The sequence below is a fragment of the Crocodylus porosus genome, unplaced genomic scaffold (genome assembly GCF_001723895.1).
Source record: "Crocodylus porosus isolate Cpor-Errol unplaced genomic scaffold, CroPor_comp1, whole genome shotgun sequence".
NCBI lineage: Eukaryota > Metazoa > Chordata > Crocodylia > Crocodylidae > Crocodylus > Crocodylus porosus.
Window position 1 is genome coordinate 113,099,241 of NW_017728943.1, and position 18,683 is coordinate 113,117,923.

Genomic DNA, 18,683 nt, shown 5'->3' on the forward strand with positions numbered 1-18,683 from the left:
AGGGCTGACTAGTAAAAGACTCAGGCTGGAGGCTGTGAGTGCTCGCTCTCCCTCTCTCTCTCTCGGCAGATAGGAAAAAGGAGTACTGCTTGAAGGTGGGAAGGAGAATAAGGCCTGGACGTACCCGCCACTAGTTACACGGGTGAGAGGTGGTGTGGCTTGGACAATGTGTAGCCAGGAGGTTTAACTTTGTGTTATAGCCCAGGGGCTTGTGTTATTGTTTTGTTGTTGTCGTTACACAGGAGGACTGGGTGAGGCTATTAGGGGTTGGAGGAGGCCTCACAGGGGCTCCACGGTAGCATGGGGACCCTGGTGCCAGAGAGAGCACAACATTCAGGGGTGCACTGACCCCAGCCCTGAGAAGGGGAGCAGAGGATTGGGAGGGGGCCAGGTAAGGCTGAGGCTGCCTGAGTGCTAAGGCGAGAAGCCCCGGTGGGGGCGCAGGCTGTGAGAAATCGACCAAACAATGTCCAGTACATCTGCGAGGCTTGGGGCATGGTACAGGGGTGGCTGGAGCCATGCATAGCCCATAAGGCTGGGGTGCACCGAGTCACTCAAAATAGAACCGAGACTGAGATACATCAGAACACCATGTCAGAGAGGACAAAAGGCAGCCTTCCTTATACATTGTTAACATCAAAGACATGGCGGGCAAGATGTGAGGGTGCTTTAGTACCACATTGGCACGGTAGGGGGTGCTAGGGGAGATCACTGCCACCCCTAGGACCCCATGCTGTTACACTGTGCAAAGATAGATCCCACCATCACCGGACATTATGCCCATCAGTTGATCACCTTTGCAATAAAGGCATTAGATCAGTGGGAATTGTCCCGGGACCAACATGCAAGAGAACCAAAATAGGTAGACTGGGGAGGAGCTGTAGGCCAACTGAGTAGAGACCCATTCATTGAAGCAGTGAAATATGAAGTGTTGTGTAATGACCTGTTGACTATAATAGTGGACAAACCTGCTTGGGCCAATACCTTGGGACAGGTCCCTTGCATGGTCTCCTGATGCAACGATATGATACTTGGCAGAACCATCCACTGAAAGACATAATTCAGGGATTGCAAACAGTAGTCAATTTGGCCAGGGAACATCCAAAATCGAAACATGTGGCAATAGTAAAAAGAATTTCAGTGAAGGTGGGGAAGATTCCCCACCAACAACTTTGGATCCAGCTAAGGAAGGCAGGAGTCCCATTAAAACAAATTGATGGGAAGCCCACTGGTGAGTTATATAGGCTTTGGAAGGACAAGAACCTTGGAGAAAAAGGATAAAAACAGCTGTTAAGTCACAGTTGTTACCCTGGTTGTCCCTACAGCTCCCCATGCTGAAGGGCCCGATACACGGACCGGGCTCTATCCTGATTTGAAAAGCCTGCATCTAGATTAGGGGGTCCCTTGATCTCTATCGGGCAAGTCCCTGGGAATTCTAGGGGGTATTTGTTTGCTCAAATTAAGATTCAGGGGGCCCAGGTGGCTGGGTGGTTCCTCATGGACACAGGCAGAAGTCACGATTTTTCAATGGAATTACCACTCCCCTCCCCCCCCAAGAAGGCACCCTGTTATACTAAAAGGTGGGGGGGGGGGGAGCAATCCAGGGAAGAGAAATTGAAGTGATAGAGAAGTTAGGAAGGTGAGAGGTCTCCACAGTTGTAACCGCTACTCGCCATCCGCTTTAGATATTGGGAACCAATGTCCTAAGCCATTGTATAATAACATGGTCCTTACCCGAGGGTGATGACCATTGAGAAAGTAGACCCAATGCCAAAGGCTGGGCCTTGGGTCCAATCAGAATGGGATGTGAGAAATACCAAGTTGAAATGGAAAAGGGAGTAAAACCATGTTTTGTGCACCCTTTCCCCTTGAAGCCCAAAGTCAAACAGGGAGTAAGTGAAATGCTTCAGGGACTATTGCAAGCCGGGTTGGTGGAGCCCACTATCTCCCAGTGCAACTCCCCCTTACGGCCTGTATGTAAGGCTAGTGGAAAAGGAGGAGGGTAATAGACTATCGAGAAGTGAACAAAGAAATTAGGTCCCATAGTGAGCACCCTACCTGAAATGTGGGACGCAGCCCAAAAAGCAAACGCCTCCCATTTCACGGTAATTGACATTTCAAATTGTTTCTGAGCAATCCCCGTATGAGAGGATGATCGAGACACTTTTGCTTTCATGTTCAAGGGGAAACAATATCGTCCATAGCGCCTACCACAAGGGTGGTGCAACTCGCCGATTTTTAGCACATCAACAAGTGCGAGAAGCACTTGAGTCCCAGCCACAAGTTCAAAGCTATGTGGATGATATACTAATTTGGTCAAACATTCCTGAAGAGTGTGTGGATATTTCTCGCAGACTGCTGCAGACGTTAGAGGTGGCGGGGTTCTGAGTGGATCCAAAAAAGGTTCAATGGGTACAACGCTCGGCAAGATACCTGGGAATGCAGCTGGATGCCCAGGGTTTGGGGATCCTAAAGCAGACTAAAGAGGCATTAGCTCAACTCCCTCCACCCCGCTCTCCGAAAGAACTACAGTCCCAGCTAGGATAGATGGGATGGTGCCGGGCAGCAGTTCCCGATTTCACAGCCTTGGCTCGCCCACTGTATCAAGCACTAAAGGTCAAAAGTGATCAGTGGGAGTAGGGGAAGGAAGAAGAGGGACTTTGTCAAGAAATGCTGCAGGCCATATTGGAGAGCCCACCTTTGTTCCCTCCAGACCCCAGTACCCCTAAGTATTTGGAGGCGGGAGTCCTGGGGGACACCATCAGTGCAGTGCTATACCAACGAAGCCGACAAGGATGAGGTAAGTGGGAATTGCTAGGAGCCTGGAGTCAGGTTCTATCTAATGTGGAGGCTCACTACGAGCCTTTGCAGAAGGAAATGTTGGCAGTAGTTTTTAGATTGGAGAAGGGAGAGAGATTGGTAAGAGATGCTCCCTTACGGAATCGAGCACGGCCTGGGATTTTGATGGCTTTAAAGAAAGGCCCACCTGCGGGATTTCCACATCAAACCCAATGGCTGAAGTGGAGTTTGCAATTGACAGGGTACCCACATTGGGAGGCAGGGAGCATGTTAAAAAAGCCAGTACTCCCATGGTTAGAGACCCCTACAGATGGGGAGATCATAAACCCCATAAAGTGTGCTGACAGTTTCAATCCCCATGCTCTGTTTACCTACAGGGCAGCTGGAGGCCCAGTAGCAACTTGGGCCTGGTACTGCCCTTTCTCGAAATAATATGGGAAGGGGGACATAAAAGGGAGCGCCCAGCTCGCAGAATTGAAGGCAATGGAAGAAGCAATTCTACAGGCAGGGTTGGAAGGAAGTGAGGGTGTACACCGATAGTTGGGTATGCATAAAGGGGGCTAGTGAATGGATTCCCTATTGGGAAAAGGCTGGACGGCACTTGAGATGAAGGCCAGTTTGGGGAATGGAAATTTGGCAACACATTTGGGAAATGAAAGATCAAATCAAAGTAGCCATCTGGCATGTGGCCAGACATCAGAAGGATGATTCACCAGAGGTGCGTGCAAATGCTTGGGTGGACTCCTTGACCCGTCCCTCCGTCATTAGCTTTTTAGAGGAAGCTCAGACAGTGCATGCGTTTGCCCATGAAAGGAGGAAGGGTGTGCGGAGAAGGCTCCAGCAAGAAGGAAAAAATGCTACTGAGTCAGAGGTGCAGCAGGCCATAGAGGAATGCCCAGCCTGCAGCACCCACTGACGGTCCCCATATCCCGGGGCAGGGCAAGTGGATGTTCGGGTGTTAGAGCCTGGGGAGGAATGGCAAATGGATTTTATAAGTCCACTGAAACCCAGTGAGGGAAAGAAATATATCTTGGTGGCAGTGGACATAACCACAGGCTGGCCAGAGATGTGGCGTACGGCTGAAGCTACTGGAGAGGTGGTGCTGCGGGCTCTGAGAGATTTGGAAGCTTGTTTTGGGAAACCACACCGTTTAAAAACAGACAATGAGTCTCACTTCAAAAATTCAGGAATCACGCAGTAGTGTGAAAAGAGGAATGTAGAGCAGCATTTTGTTATCCCCTACCATCCACAAAGACAGGGAAAGAAATAAAAAGAAAGTTGAATATTGCCCAAGAGGTTTTCGGGAAAGGGTGTATTCAGCAGGTTCCTAGGGTGTTACGGGCTCTACAAACACAGGAAGGGGAATGGGGAATAAACCCTTTTGCCCAGATGATGAGCTGACCCCCCCAGGTACCAGTGGAAAGAAGAAGCCGAGTTGGGCCTAAAACAGGAAGATTTGAACCAGTCTCGTTGGCCCCCGGTAGGGGCCCCAGTGACATTTCATGTCCATCCAGAGCAAAGGAGAGAACTAGAAGGTCTAGTTCTGGCCTGGGGACAGGGAAATTTGGTGCTAGAAGGAACCTCCACCAATAAATACTGGGTCCCAGCAAATCAAACAGTTATCTTTCAAGAATCACCATGAAAATCAGGGTACTGATGCTGATGATGAGATTAATGGGACTTGAGGTGTTGAATCTGCCTGCCTGGATGGGCCACTGAGATTATCCTCCCTATTCCGATTGGACTCGAATGGGGAATTGGAAAGGGTATTGGATGTCAGAAACCGAGACGCGACCGCTACAAGCTATCTGGCACAATGTTCCTTGTCCCCCCATGGCCCATCAAGGATTTATATCCAAAATGTTCCTGATGAAAATTTAGAATGTGAGCGTTCGCCCCGATTATACCAATTGAGATAGGGTTTGGCAACTGGCTGATCCTATTTGGAGCCCCCATGGAGCGCACTGCTGCGTACGGATCAACACCACTAAGACTAAGAGACCGCAGATATGCACCGAGGGGTTCATGTCTCCAACTCTCATGAGAATTTCACATTCCATTATAAGATCTTAGCGACTCCAGGAACTAACCGGTCATTGTTGACTCATGATGATGATTACGTCACCAAACTTGAGACACACGGGAGTGGAAGGCACCCGTGATTTTGCCAAAGGCAGCTGTGAACATACTGTGCACATTGGCTACGGGTGGATTTTGTGTTAATGTTTTCTGAAATCTCAGGGTCTATAAAAGATTGTAAACCTGCAAAGTGCCCCATCCCAACAGAGGTATGGGACATTTTGTGCAGGGAAGGAGAAAAGGGAGATCTGCTGGATGGACAAAAACAGGGGTTGACAAATGAAGGGGTGATCTCCTTTTGGATTTCGGTGTGCCCCACTTATCCAGAGGAGATCCCCACCACCATGGCATCTAGGGTCCCAGAAACTTTTGTGGTATTCCCTTCAGTATTCTTAGAGAGATTTGTAACTTTGCAACGAGAAGTTAATGTCACCAAAATACACCCCTGGTGCAGCAGGTGCGTGGAACCTGTCCTCTCTGCTTGGCAAAGAGACTTCGGTTCATATCGCAAGTTCCGGAGAGATGCATCCACCGTTCTGGGAACGCTAGGAACGGCTGGAGCAGCACTCAACCAAATGGATATTGAGGTTGTAAGAAATAAGCTTGCCAGAATAGGACAGCTTACCCGGCAAGCACTGGAGGGTCAAATTGTAGCAAATGCAGAATACCAAGAGAACCACATCAAATCACTGACCATGGCAGTACAGACCCTCAGACAAATGCAATCCATTCTGAGTGCAATGGTGGGGGGACCAAAGAACCTTGCAAATGAAACAAGCTCGGCTTTAGCCTGTGTCACGATGCAAACCTTCATGTTGCACCAGTATGAAAGGCAAGCGCTTTGAGTTAAAACCGGGGATCCAGCAGTCATCTCAAATTCTTATGTAGAATGGTGCCCAGAGTGTAAACCCCTTTTTGCTAAAGTTATAATGTCAGGGATAAAAACACTATTGAGGGGGTACATCCATGTTGGATCTGTAAGAATAGAGACAAAAGTTTGGCCTTTGTATGAGTATGTTCTGGTCCCCATAGTTTTAGCAGGGAGAATGTGGGCCCCTCGATCCCCTGCCAAGTGGCTAACTCAATCCGGGGAGCTTCTGGACACTAGAGGATGTGAGCAGTGGGGACAAAATGAGTGGATGTGTTACCGAGAAAACTTCTTGATAGACCCTTGTCGTTTGCATCAGGAAAGTGTTGGTGATTGCGTGTTAGATGGTATTTTTAATCAAAGTACCATGGTGATCAGTAACGCTATCGGGTGCCTGTGTGTAGCTTCCATAGTCCCTGTGACATGGAATGATGAGACCATCTCCCAGGGTCCCATTAGGGAATGCTGGTGTAATGCTACGGCAGTTGATAGTGGAGGTCATATTTATGCACAACCAACTTACTCCCGGTCACAAGCATTAGCAAAAATGTTCCCAGTAAATTGGGCAATATCATTGGGTCCTTCTTGGAAGGCTGTGTACCAGCAATTACAGACATTAGAAAAAATTATTAGAGCTGATAGTAACGCTTTGAGTAGGGAGAAACAAGCAAGTTTGCATATCATACATCAAAAGAGTAATCTCCTAAAGTTGATAGCAGAGTTAGAGTCCGTGTCTGGGCACCACCGGTATGCTATTTTCTTAAGATATAGCCGTACCTGGACAGGAAGGATAAATTTGATGATACATCCTATAGTGATTGTGTTATTATGTATCGTTGTTTTATGTTTTTTGATGTGTATGATAACATGCTATGCCCAAAGACTATATTAGAGGGTCAGAGGTCTAACTGATTATGTCAATGGTTATGTTACTTTACACAATTTTGATCGACATGAGTATATGCAGATGCAACCGGTCACGGGGGACCTAATGCATCTGCTGCAGCTTGCTAAGAGAAAAGGGGAACTGACCTAAACCGACCCTCTGCCTTGGAAAGTCCTGGGCAGGTCAGTCCTTGGGGGAGGGAAGTGGAGATCAAGGCCCCTGCAGCGAGGGACAGTGCCATAGAGGCAGGAGCAGGGGTAAGTGGAGTGGGGCCTTGGCCGGGTGGGACATACCAGCTGGGGAAGCACACCCCCAAATAATTTTTCCTCCCCACAGACTTACCTGCTGGGTGGAATGGAGGGGAGGGGAGGGTGGCAGCAGCACACAGTAGATCTTGGGTTGCTTTTAAATGCCAAAGGTGATCTCCTAGTTAAAAAGGTTGGAGACCACTGGTGTAGATTATTCATTGCACGGGGCTGCCAGCCCACTTCATGCCTTTCTAACAAGTCCTGCCTTGGGAGCTGGAGGGTGATGAACAATATATTTTCTGTAGTTATGGGCATTTCTACTGTGGTGGAAAGAGCAGCTGCACACTTGCCACTTTTATGATTTGTTTACCCATCTGCCTTGGTAGTTGTATGGCTGCATCACCCAGCACCTCAGTCATCAATGAATTTATTATCACAATATGCTTCTGAAATACAAAAATGTTATCTTTTTACAGGCAGTAAGCTGAAGCACAGAGACTACTGGATATGCCTTGCCCAAATAATTCACTGTGGGCAGTATGTAGCATAGCTAGAGATCCAAGTCAACTACTTGTTCTTCTACTTATCAGCTTCCTAAACTTGTCCTTACTATTTTTAAATCTGCATTACATACAAGAAAACTATGGAATCACAGGGTTAGAGGAGACTTGAAAGGTTATCTAGTCCAACCCATGCACAATGCAGGATGTACTGGTTCCAAGCAAACCATACCAGACAGTTAATTATCCAGCCTCTTCTTGAAAGCCTCCAGTGAAGGAGATTCTACATCTTCCTTGGATAATGGGTTTAATGTTCTATTTTTCTGCCAGTAAGGAAAGGATTTTGTTCTTAATTAAACTTAAATTAGAAATCTGCTTTGTTGCAGTTTAAACCCATTGCTTTGAGTCCTTCCTTCAAAGTTGTTCTTCTTCTTTATGGCAGCCTTTCAAATCCCTGAAAACTGTGATCTTGTCCTCCTCCTATCTCCTTTTCACAAAGCTAAAGAAACCTAGTGTGTCTGCCTGGCCTCGAACGCCAGGTCCCACGCAGCTTTGGCCCAGACGTTTGCTGGTGTTCGCCCACCGTTCCTAGTGGTTCGCTGAGTCGATCTTTGCTTCTGGTATGGTCTTCCCCAATCTCGCCTGCCCTGACTTTGAATATTATTTCAGTGGTGGGTCTGACCACTGGAGGTCTCTCAACAGCGGGTTGTCTATCCTGTGGTCTTCTGTGAGTCTCCACCTCCTCTCAACCTCACCCTTACACCCAGCATTGATGGGTCACAGCTGTCCTCTGGCCAAGCTCCTGACTGTTGAGCCCCTGATTACTTTCCCTAAGATGGTCCTCCCTGCTAACGTACACAGCCTGTGGTACCCTACTTGGGTTGCGAGGACGCAGCCCTTTCCCTAAGCCTAGCAACCAACCCCGAGGCTAAAACAGCAATCAGGTTCCATGAGCTCTGACCTTCAACCCCTCCACCTGTGGGAAACACAAAATACACAAGAAAATAATGGGTGACCTCTGGAGGGCCTAACTGCCCCTTGACCAGGCTCCCTCCGCCTAGCCACTAACCACCCACCCTTGACACTCTGGATCGGTGCTAGGCCCTATATGTGACTGGGGTGACCAGCGGATTCCACCACAATTCTTCTTCCTCGTTGCCCAGCCTTTCATCTCTTCAGACCACCTGTGGTCCTCTGGTGGCCACCGGCCCTCTTGTCACCCACTGGATTGGCGCTATGCCACTGAAGGCTGTGTCCTGCAGCCCTTCATGCTGCCCTTGTCTCTCGTCTCCTACCTGGTGCACCTCTTTGACTCTCTTGGTGCCCTCAATGGTCCCACCTGGGTAGGTGCCGAGACTTAGATGGCCTCTCCAGCCCCTCTGCTATAGCCATGAGCGTCGGGGTCTTTCTGTGCCTCTCTGTCCTTTTCCCCAGGTTTCCAGCCATGAGGAGCTGCCTCCGGCTCATGGCTTCTTCTGCTGCAGCCAGCTGTGTCTGGCTTGTTGCGGGCATTGGGTCATCCTCCCCCACTGGGGGAAGCAGTTTCCGGCTCCCTTTGCTCCCGCAGGAGCTGCGGAGAGACACCACCTGCTGGTGCTCCTGCTGGTGCTGATCTGTCCCCTTTCTTATTGCCAGCGGCCCATTTTATTTCCGCTAACCGGCGATCACAGCTGATGTCACCGGCCAGCCGGAGCTGCATAAAGACGCGGTTGACGAGCCACGCGGGTTCCTCCACGTGTTCTGGCTTCACCACAGGTACTGCTGCAGGTGAGTATTTTCTTTACTATTTCTTTCTTTCCCCTCTGGGGTTTCCTGACCCTGGGGCTCCCCCCTGGTATTTTGGAGTCTTCCCCTGTGACACCTAGTTTTATCTTCCCTTGCACAACATGGATTTTAACTCTTGAATCATCCTGGTTACTTGCCTCTATGCATTCTCTTCAGTTTCAGTACATCTTTCTTAAAACTACAGAACCCAGAACTGCAAACTATACTCTTGCTAAGGTCTAACCAGAGGCCAAGCAGAGTATCACGATCATTCCCTGTGTCTTACAAACAATACTCCTCTTAATGCAGAAGCAAACTGCATTTGCTTTTTAGTGAGTGCATCACATCATTGACTCATGTTCAGTTTGTGATCCACCAAAATCCCTAGAACTCTCTTAGCAGTGCTACTGTCTCACCAAATAACATCCGCAAGGCATGGGCATGGGCATAGCTGTAGGGGCGGAAGAAGGTCACAAATAGCCCTTAAGGCAACAGGTGGCCTGGGGATATGGACAGATCAGGAAGACCCATTTAGGGGCCCACTTTGCGGGGTGGGGGGCAAATTGGGACCAACAGAAACTGAAAGGAATCTTCTGGGTAAAGGACAAACAAGGGTTTGCTCTGGGACCCTAGAGCAAGCCTCCCTTTTTGCAAATCAACTAAATACATTAAGGCATGGCAGACAAGAGAAAAGGAAGGGTGCCCAGGGAGCTGGAGTGGGGTAGGAGTCGTGTGGCCACCAGAGGGTGTTATGGCTGCTCCTGGGGGTTCAATCCTGTCACAGGAGCCCTTGGATGACAGGGACTCAATGAACAGGAAATACAGCTGTGCAACCCCAGCTGCCTGCTGCAGCAGTTTCAGGGAAAGTCTTGCTTACCTTCAGGCAGCTCTAGAATCAAAGAGAAGTAGGGCTGCAAGGGACCTCCAGAGGTCATCTAGTCCAACCTCCTGCCTATCCAAACTATTCCATAAAAACTGTAATCTAAACTAGGTTGGAGCATGCTCAATTCAGACAAAATCTATGTGACTTTTCAAAAGTTTGTAACTCAGCCAGTTTGACTGGATTTTAACAGGATGACTAAAAACCACATCCTTGACAGAAAGAACAACCCCTACCCTACCAAATTCCAGATTGATCTAAGGATTGGGCTCTCTAGAGTCTCTCAAAGAAAAGGTTTCCAGTAATTTTTAACAGCAGTCAAAAACTGTATTTTCCCTAACTTCATTCTCAAAAACAGAGACACCATTTTGACTGAAACTTTCCTGAATCGGTAAAGTTTGGCAAAGTTATGAGCAACTGAAAATAGTAATGGGAAGTGTGGGACAACCTGGTGGCATGAATATCCCTACTTACTATTCATTCTTATTTCATTACAATGCAAGAGGTATTTTAATTACATTTCTAAGTAAATGAATAAATGGTAACTATGTCATATGAATTCGTTCTGATTTGTGAGATGGCATACCGCATGACACTGTAGGTTGTTCACCTTAATTCCTGGATATTATTACAAAGCCCAACAACAGCACAGCACTTCTACTTATAAGCTGGTTAACCAATATGATGTGCATGCATATAGCTTAGATGTACTGATTTTCTGTAATACTAAGCCAAATGCTACTGTTGGTTACAGAGCTGCAATTCCTTTGATGTCAGAGGTGGTTAGCCATGTTGGTGTGAAGTAAGGCAGAAGGTAGGGTAGGATAGCTCCTAAGGCTAGAAATAAACATCGCCAAATGAAGCAGATCAGCTGTGCCAGTGCACATCCCATTACACATCCTGCCACAAATGATTCCATCTCCTGTAATATCAAGTGGGACAACAGGCAACATGTGTTTTGCCCAATGAAGCCGTTCTACACCTGATTCTGCTAACTTGTAGATATTTAGCCTTTGTAGGTGCTCCACCACAAGATCTACACCAACTATGGTGGGGTCACCCCCACCATGATCATCCTGTATGCTGTCAAGCAGGCTAACACCCTTGGACTGGTGGAATACCGACGTGCAGTATTCCTTCATGAGTTCAGTTTTGTCCTGAGTGTCGGTTATCAGCTGTCCCATTTCATTCATCAGGGACCCTATGCTTCCCTTATTTTTTCACCAACTTCCTACATATCTAAAGAAGGACTTTTTGTTGTCTTTGATTCTGGTTGCCAATCTGTTTTTGGTTTGTGCTTTTGCTGTCCTGATCTGCTCCCTGCAGGTGCGGGCTGTTGCTGAGTACTCCTCTTCAGTAGATATTCCTGACTTCCATCCTTTGTAGGGTTCTTGTTTTAATTTCAGGAGGTATGTGACTTCCCTGTTGAGCCAAGGGTGTCTCCCAGCCCTTTTGTTGCCTTTCTTATGTAAGGGAATGGACTTTATTTGAGCTTTTAGGCTTGCTTCCTTGAGGAATGATCAGCTTCTTGTGCCCCCTTCTTCACTGAACCATGGTCCCACAGGGCCTCACCAACCAACCCCTAGCTCTGGACTGCCCACATTCTCATGTCATAAAGTAAACAGATGTCTGCTGCAAAACAGCAGCATGAATTGTTTCAACATTCTTTATGGCCACTATTTGTGTTGTGACAAGGAGCAGGGACATCTGTTTGCATCCTTAGAGACTAACTGATTAGTTTTAAGGATGAAACGTACCTACTTCCTGCTAACGTCTTTGATGACAAACCATAGTATGGCCACCACACTTCCAGATGGGCAAATTTCATCCAAAAAATATTAGCCATTCAAAGTGAGATTTTTCAAAACCTCCTAGAGGATTCAGCTGTACAGTTATGACTGATATTAATGAGAGTTCTGCCATGACGCTAACAATAACAGCTGGCTTTAAAGACTTCTCTTTCTCAATTTTCACTGTGCCACTGAAAGCCTTAAAGCAGAGATGCTCAACCTGAGGTACCCAGGTCAGATCCAGTTCTCCTGCTGCCAAATTTCTAGACCAGTGGGGAGCTCCAAGGGACAGATAGCATGGTTCTGAATGCTAGCCTGGGCACACAAAGCCAAGGACTTGATGCCTGATCAAGGTGTGCAGGATCAGATGGAGGCAGCACAGGGCCAATCCAGGGACAAGTAGGCTGGCTGAGATGGTGCAGCGCTTGAGTTAGGAAGAGGCAGCCTGGGGTATGATCCCGGCATGTGGGGCCAAGAGAGAACAGTGCAGGTCTCCATCTGAGCACATGGGGCCCAATCTAATCTGAGAACCAGCCCCTCACCACTCATCTTGCTTGTGGGGCCAAAAGGTTAAGCACCACTAGCCATATCTACATGTGTGCTTTAATATGCATTAGCCTATTTTAATGCTCATTAAAGCATCAATAAAAAATGTGGGTGCCTGTACATGAGCGTGGAGGCTTTTCCAACATGCTGAAATAACGCATGGTAATTACCACACTCCAGCAGCCTCCTGGATCTCATGTACCAGTGTCCTCATGGGGGCAGGGGCACTTGAACTAAAGCTCATTGAACTACCTTTAGTTCAAGCACTTCTGCTACAATTTTGAAGTGCAGGGATACTGATACACATGACGTTGTGGCATTTTAATTAGAGCACCCCCGAAGCACGTGTAAAAGTGCCCTGTGCTGTTTAGCTAATACTCATTAAAACAGGTTAATGCACATTAAGCATCACTTTAAAACCATGTCCTTAGTTAATGCACTTTAAGACAGGCTAAAGCACATTTTCCTAGTACCTCACAATGGAGGTCACTTTTGCACATGCTCTGGGGGTGGGGGGAATAGTGCTTTAACTAGAACATCTCTGAGAGCCATGCTAATTAAAGTGTCACCACATCTCCTGTATCATCATTCCCATGCTTTAGAATGGTTCATTGAATGAGCTTTAGTTCAAGTGCCTCTGCTGCCATTTTAAAGTGTGGGGATGCTGGTACATGAGACACAGGAGGCTGCTGGAACACAGCAGTTGTCACACTCCAGCCCATAGGAGCAGCCTCCGCACTCATGTATGGCACCCAATAGTACTAGATTTAATGTTCATTAACTAAAGTGTATTAACGCATGTGTAGACATGCCCACTGACTTAAAGCATCAGAAGGAAGTTCCCCTAGCTACCAGCCCTACCAACAGATGGACCTGCTGTCCCATCTAGCACAGAAATGACTCCAAGATAGGGGAGAAGCATGCCAGGGGCAGAGGGGTGTGGGGCAGAGTGCAATGTGTTCTGATAGTCCTTTCATCAGTGTGGTTTCTTGGGAGGAATTATTCAGCCATTATTCAAATCTGAGGTCACTCTAACCTGTCCAGGGGCCAGTTTGCCCTATGACAGTCTACCAGGTTGAGAAGGGAAGCAGATGGAGAACCTCTCCATCCGCCCTCCTTGCATTCTCTGGTGTACCTGATGATTTGATCTTAAGGCATACAGTGCTATGCATCTGATTAATACCAATACCAAAGCCCCTTAGTATGCAGGGGTTCTACTGATTAGATTAGTTACATTTTTATTACTAATTCTCACATATAAAATGCTGTAAATCTACATAGTGTAGATGATGTAAAGATGTAATAGATGTAAACCTACATCTTCTAGAGCGTTGTTTGCTCTAGAAATCTACTCATTTAGACATCAAGCATTAAACTCACAATTTTGTGAAATTGCTAATACTCGCATCTCTACCGACACCCAAGGTGCGGTAAATAAATTAGGCCATCGTAGTAATTCAGAAAGCAGGACAAGCTGTTACCTACTGCATTCAGATAGGCATAAGCTTTCATGAATGGTCCAGATGCAATATCTATCCATAGCATCTGTGGCCTACAAAAGCTGATGCCTTTCTGAATGAGTTACTGTATTTTTCGGACCATAAGATGCACCTGACCATAAGACGCACCCAGTTTTTATGGCAGGAGAGACTATGTGTGCCGGTGGCCGGCCATTTTTATTGCCGGCTCCCGGCCACCGGCACGGGCGCCGGCTTCCGGTGTAAACAAGCAGCGGATGTCCCGCTTGGGCTCCGCCGCCTCCGCGGGCAAGCTCCGCCCCATCTCCCCGGGACACGGCATAAACAAGCGGCGGGTGTCCCGCTCGGGCTCCGCCGCCTCCGCAGGCAAGCTCCGCCCTGTCTCCCCGGGACACACACCTTCGGACCATAAGACGCACCCTCGTTTTCCCCCCACTTTTGGGGGGAAAAAAGTGCGTCTTATGGTCCGAAAAATACGGTAATCTTTAAGATGCCACTGCCCTGCCTTCTTCCTGACTTCAGACTAATGTAGCTATCTCTCCCTACTCATCCTATTGATGGAATCCTGGAGTTTTACCATAAAAATATAGCCTGTACTTGGGCAAAATGAACTTCTATTCTTAGTGTTATGCAGCAGGGTAGAGAGACTTTGTTCTCCAAATATTCTATTCTCCTAGTAGTCTGCAAGCAAAGCTGTAATGAAAGTTCATTGCTCAAGAGATAGAGGAGATATTTCTAAAGGGGCCATGAACAAAAATGTATTGAGACAGTCTCTACCATCACCTGGACACTGACAAATCCTGTCAACATCAGGCTAGTGTAAATTGGCTAGTTAGGTCAATGGGAAAAATGCTGGTTTACACTAGCTGTGGATCCAAACCCACAGTCCCAACGTGGAAGTAAAGGCACCTCTACTTCTTTTGGGAGCAACATTAAACAGTGAAACAGAGCACACTTACAATAATGATACTGATGTACAGCAACTTTTGAAAAGAGCATAATGATTTAGGATCCCTCATACAGGAACCGCTACATTTTATTTGGGTTGTGTTTAGAATATAAGGGATTTGGACACATTCTACCCGGTATCAACACAGTATGCAGCACAGTTGTATACATATCTAAACAAAAATTCACCATAATTGAATATAGTTGAATTTCCTAGGGGCAAATATTGCCTGAATCAAAATAAAACCAACACGAAAACACAGAAGCATTCCACAAGAATGCCATCAAGCCAGAGAAGACGAAGTTAAGGCTGTCATTGATAATCTATTGTGATTGTGTCCTGTGGGGTCATGGGTGTATGGTGTGCAAGAAAACAGTGTTTGGGGGTGCATGGATTTTCTCTGTCTTTCTTGATTTTAAATCGTGATAGCTGCTCTTAGCAGTCTTAGCTATCCATAGTTGCTTAAAAAAGGACAACCTGATATTTCTAATTTCCAAAACATCTTCAGAGAAGTAAGGCTTTATTTAGAGCAATAAAACATTATGTTGGCTATAGCTCTCATTTATAAATCAATGATGTGTAATAAGCTACACCCTAAACAGGGCCAGCTGAACCTGATCCTGCTGATTGGTTCCAGGGATGCTCTTAAGGAGCGTTTGCAGTATACGGCCCCTGCTGTACAGGAAACTGGCCTCAGTCTGTGTGTAGCTTTTCCCTGGTGCCTGTTTCTGGATTCCTGCCAGCGTACCCAGTCCCTGAACTTCAGAACCCCAGTCTGATCTCAGTTCATTTCCTGACCTCCACTCCTGATAGCCCCTCTAGCTTGGCATGTAACATCTGGTGTGACCCCAGCTCCTGGTAACCTCTCTGGCTTGGTTTGTGAACCCCTGCTCAACCTTGGCTTTCCCCCAAATATGGATGTTGTTAACAACCCCTGGCTCTAGCCACTAGGCCTAACACCTCCGCAGACCCTGACAAAATATCTGACTCTTCCAATCGTAAGTGACTTCTGGTTGTAAGACAGGTGCACTTTAATGTCAAGGATTAGTAAGTCTGTAGTTCTTCTTACCAAGGAACTAAAAACAGATGCCATTGTTATATTGATTAACAAAACCTATAGTGCCAGGCACACTGGTCTGCCAAATATGCAGCAGCATTGGGGAATATTCTAGGTTGGGCCATCAAAATCAAGGCTTCAGGTATGAAAAGAAATATTAGCTGTAGAGAAACTGGTGCATAATAAGGACAAAGAAAGGCCAAATGGTTCAGCATTAGTAACAACCCTTAGCTGTAATCTTCCATAGATTTCAATGCCCTTTGCAAAGAGGGTCCATGTGAAAATATTAATATTTAATAGATGGGGAAACCAAGGCATGGAATTAAAGTGACTTAACAGGAAGTCATTGGCAGAACCAGGAAACAATACACTAGACAAATCTGCTTCTTCTGTAAATAGAGAGGGACACACTTTGATATGGAAGGCTTGCACTATAGATTCACTTGGGGATTCTTGATTTTTTAGACTTGTGTAGCTAGGAATATTGAATAAACAAATGCTCCATTTTCTCATGGACAATGCACAAGAACATGCTATTCCAGAGGAGCCCTTATCAGGAGAAACTACAGCTAGATACATGATTTTTTTAAAAAAAGCCATTTCCTTGACAGCTGCAAAGACAAGAGCACAGTATTTTTCTCATTCCTATAGCATTTTTAATCCCAAGGGTTCTGCAGTAAGTAGGGGAGCTCTTAAAGCAATGCAATTGCTTAACAACAATATTTGGAGCACATTGATTCTTCCATAGAGTTTTGAGAGCCTCTTAATAGGTATTCTTGGTCAAAATAAGGAGGTTAATAGGAATTTATATTGAAGGAATGAGGCCTCATACTCAGCACAGAGTTGCACCTAAGTTGGTAAATGCCATCATCCCCTGAACCTGTTCATGCCACCTGTTTATTTACTCTAGGCCCAATTCTCCAATGCCTTGCATACTCTATGGTCATTTACACCTAAAATATCTTAATGGGAGCTTTGTATTTACTTCGCACAGATGTAAACTCCTAGGCACTGGATAGCACCCCCCACCCCCACTCCAAGGTCAATAGAATATGAGTTGCTGGAGTTTAAATACAACATCAGTTCCACACACTCCATATCCCCGCAAAACCCACTGATTTACTTATTACAGCCCTGATGTGGGGATATGCCTCAGTATGCATAAGGATTTTCCACAGCTTCTCAGAGCAGTTAGAACAGGGATGGGTAAAGTCCAGCCTAAGGGTCAGATTGGGCCCACGGTGGACTCCATTTCCATTTCCCATGGAAACCAGATGCAGCGGTGCAGGCAGGGGCTGCTGGGAAATGGAATCCACCCACTTTTGCCCACCATTGTTCTGAGGGGGAGTGGAGAAGGCAATGCAAATGCCCATTTCTGTCAGGATACAGACATGATGCCAAACTCATGGGACTTTTCACAGTTCTTGTTGCTGTGAACACTGTGATCATTTAAATACAATGAGCTACATCTTTAGACAAGTGATTCTCAACCATTTTATGTTCAAGACACCCCTCAGAAAATGCCAGCTCTCAGGTTACTCTCATTTCTTGGTTATGGAAAAATAACAGCAGTTCTTCTGTTGCAAAGAAACCTCAGAAAGACCACAGCAGGTCATTTGACACTGTGGATAAGACAGTGAATATTTTTTACATAATGACTACTACTACTACTACTATTATTGTTGTTATTATTGTTATTTGGATTTATATCCCACTGTATCCAGAAAGGCTCAGAGCAGCTTACCATGAATGATAAACAGCAACAGTAGATTCCCCAAATGACATCCAAGATTATAACCCCCCCTTTACAAACAACCCCCCAGTAAATCTCACTCTGCATGAATTCCAGTGGCCAAAACCCTCCAGCCAGGCCTGGCCACACACACAGTCCCTGCCACCAGAGTGGCCAGCCTGAGCTGGCTGACCCTTCACCACTTCCAATATAGACCCCTGACTCAGAAGACATGTCTGGGCAACAAGGTTCAACCTTATACTCAGGCTGCTGTACCCCTGGCTTGTGCTGCTACTGGCTTCCTGACAGACTCTTGGGATCCCTGACCTGGCTTGCCTATGGACCCCAAGTTTGATCTGACCCCTTTGGATACCTGACCCAATTCTGGCTTTCTTCTGCTCTGACCCAGCATACTCCCCTCGCACCTTGGCAGCTTCTCCTGACCCTGAGGTGACCCCCCAGACCTGTCTGCCAACAGCCCGGGATGATGCCACCTTTCAACATCCTCTCAGGCCTCTGGTTGAGAAGCCTTGCACTTGAACAACACTTCTGCTGAAAAGTCCCCCAAAAGATGTCTTAGAACAGCTGTGACACCACGGATCCCTACAGAAAATCCTGGGGCACCCAGTGGTGCGGATGGCATGGTGCTCCCCCCCACCTTGGGAGACCCAACCAGGGGGCCAGCTGGGAATTGCTGCTGGTGCTTCTTGAAGGCAAAGGATCTGGGCTGCTCAGAGTGGGAGTGGGGGGTTGGTGGGGGTGGTGGCACACTAGGGCTCGGGGCTGCTGGGCCGGGCCCGGGGGCCTGAAAGCCAGAGGGTTTGTGGGGGACAAGAAAGGGAAGGGCTGCCATGGAGGCCTTGGGGGTAAGGCGGGCAGGGCGCCGGGCTGGGGGAGGGGGGCTCTGCAAGGAGGAATCAGGCGGATCCCAGCAGCACCCCTCCATCACACCCCCACCCTTACACACACACACGCACACACCTGTAGTAGCGCTCATCCTTGAAGGGGGTGAGGTCGTCGCGGAGCCGCCGCCAGGCCTCCCGCAGCCGCCGGCAGCAGCGCTGCAGCTCGGCGCGCAGCGGGCCCCCGAGGGCGGCAGCGGCGTAG

The 18,683-nt window shown here is 47.3% G+C and overlaps 1 protein-coding gene across 1 annotated transcript in view; it reads right to left on the minus strand.

Annotated features, from left to right (window-relative positions):
- Window positions 1-18,682, minus strand: part of TMEM181 (transmembrane protein 181) — a gene marked incomplete at its 5' end in the record, with an annotated part of 72,766 nt that extends 54,084 nt beyond the window's left edge. Inside the window, one exon of the mRNA XM_019548624.1 lies at window positions 18,558-18,682. Within this exon, the coding sequence (XP_019404169.1) occupies window positions 18,558-18,682 (125 nt within the window). The remainder of the gene's footprint in view (window positions 1-18,557) is intronic.
- Window position 18,683: the final 1 nt, after the last annotated feature.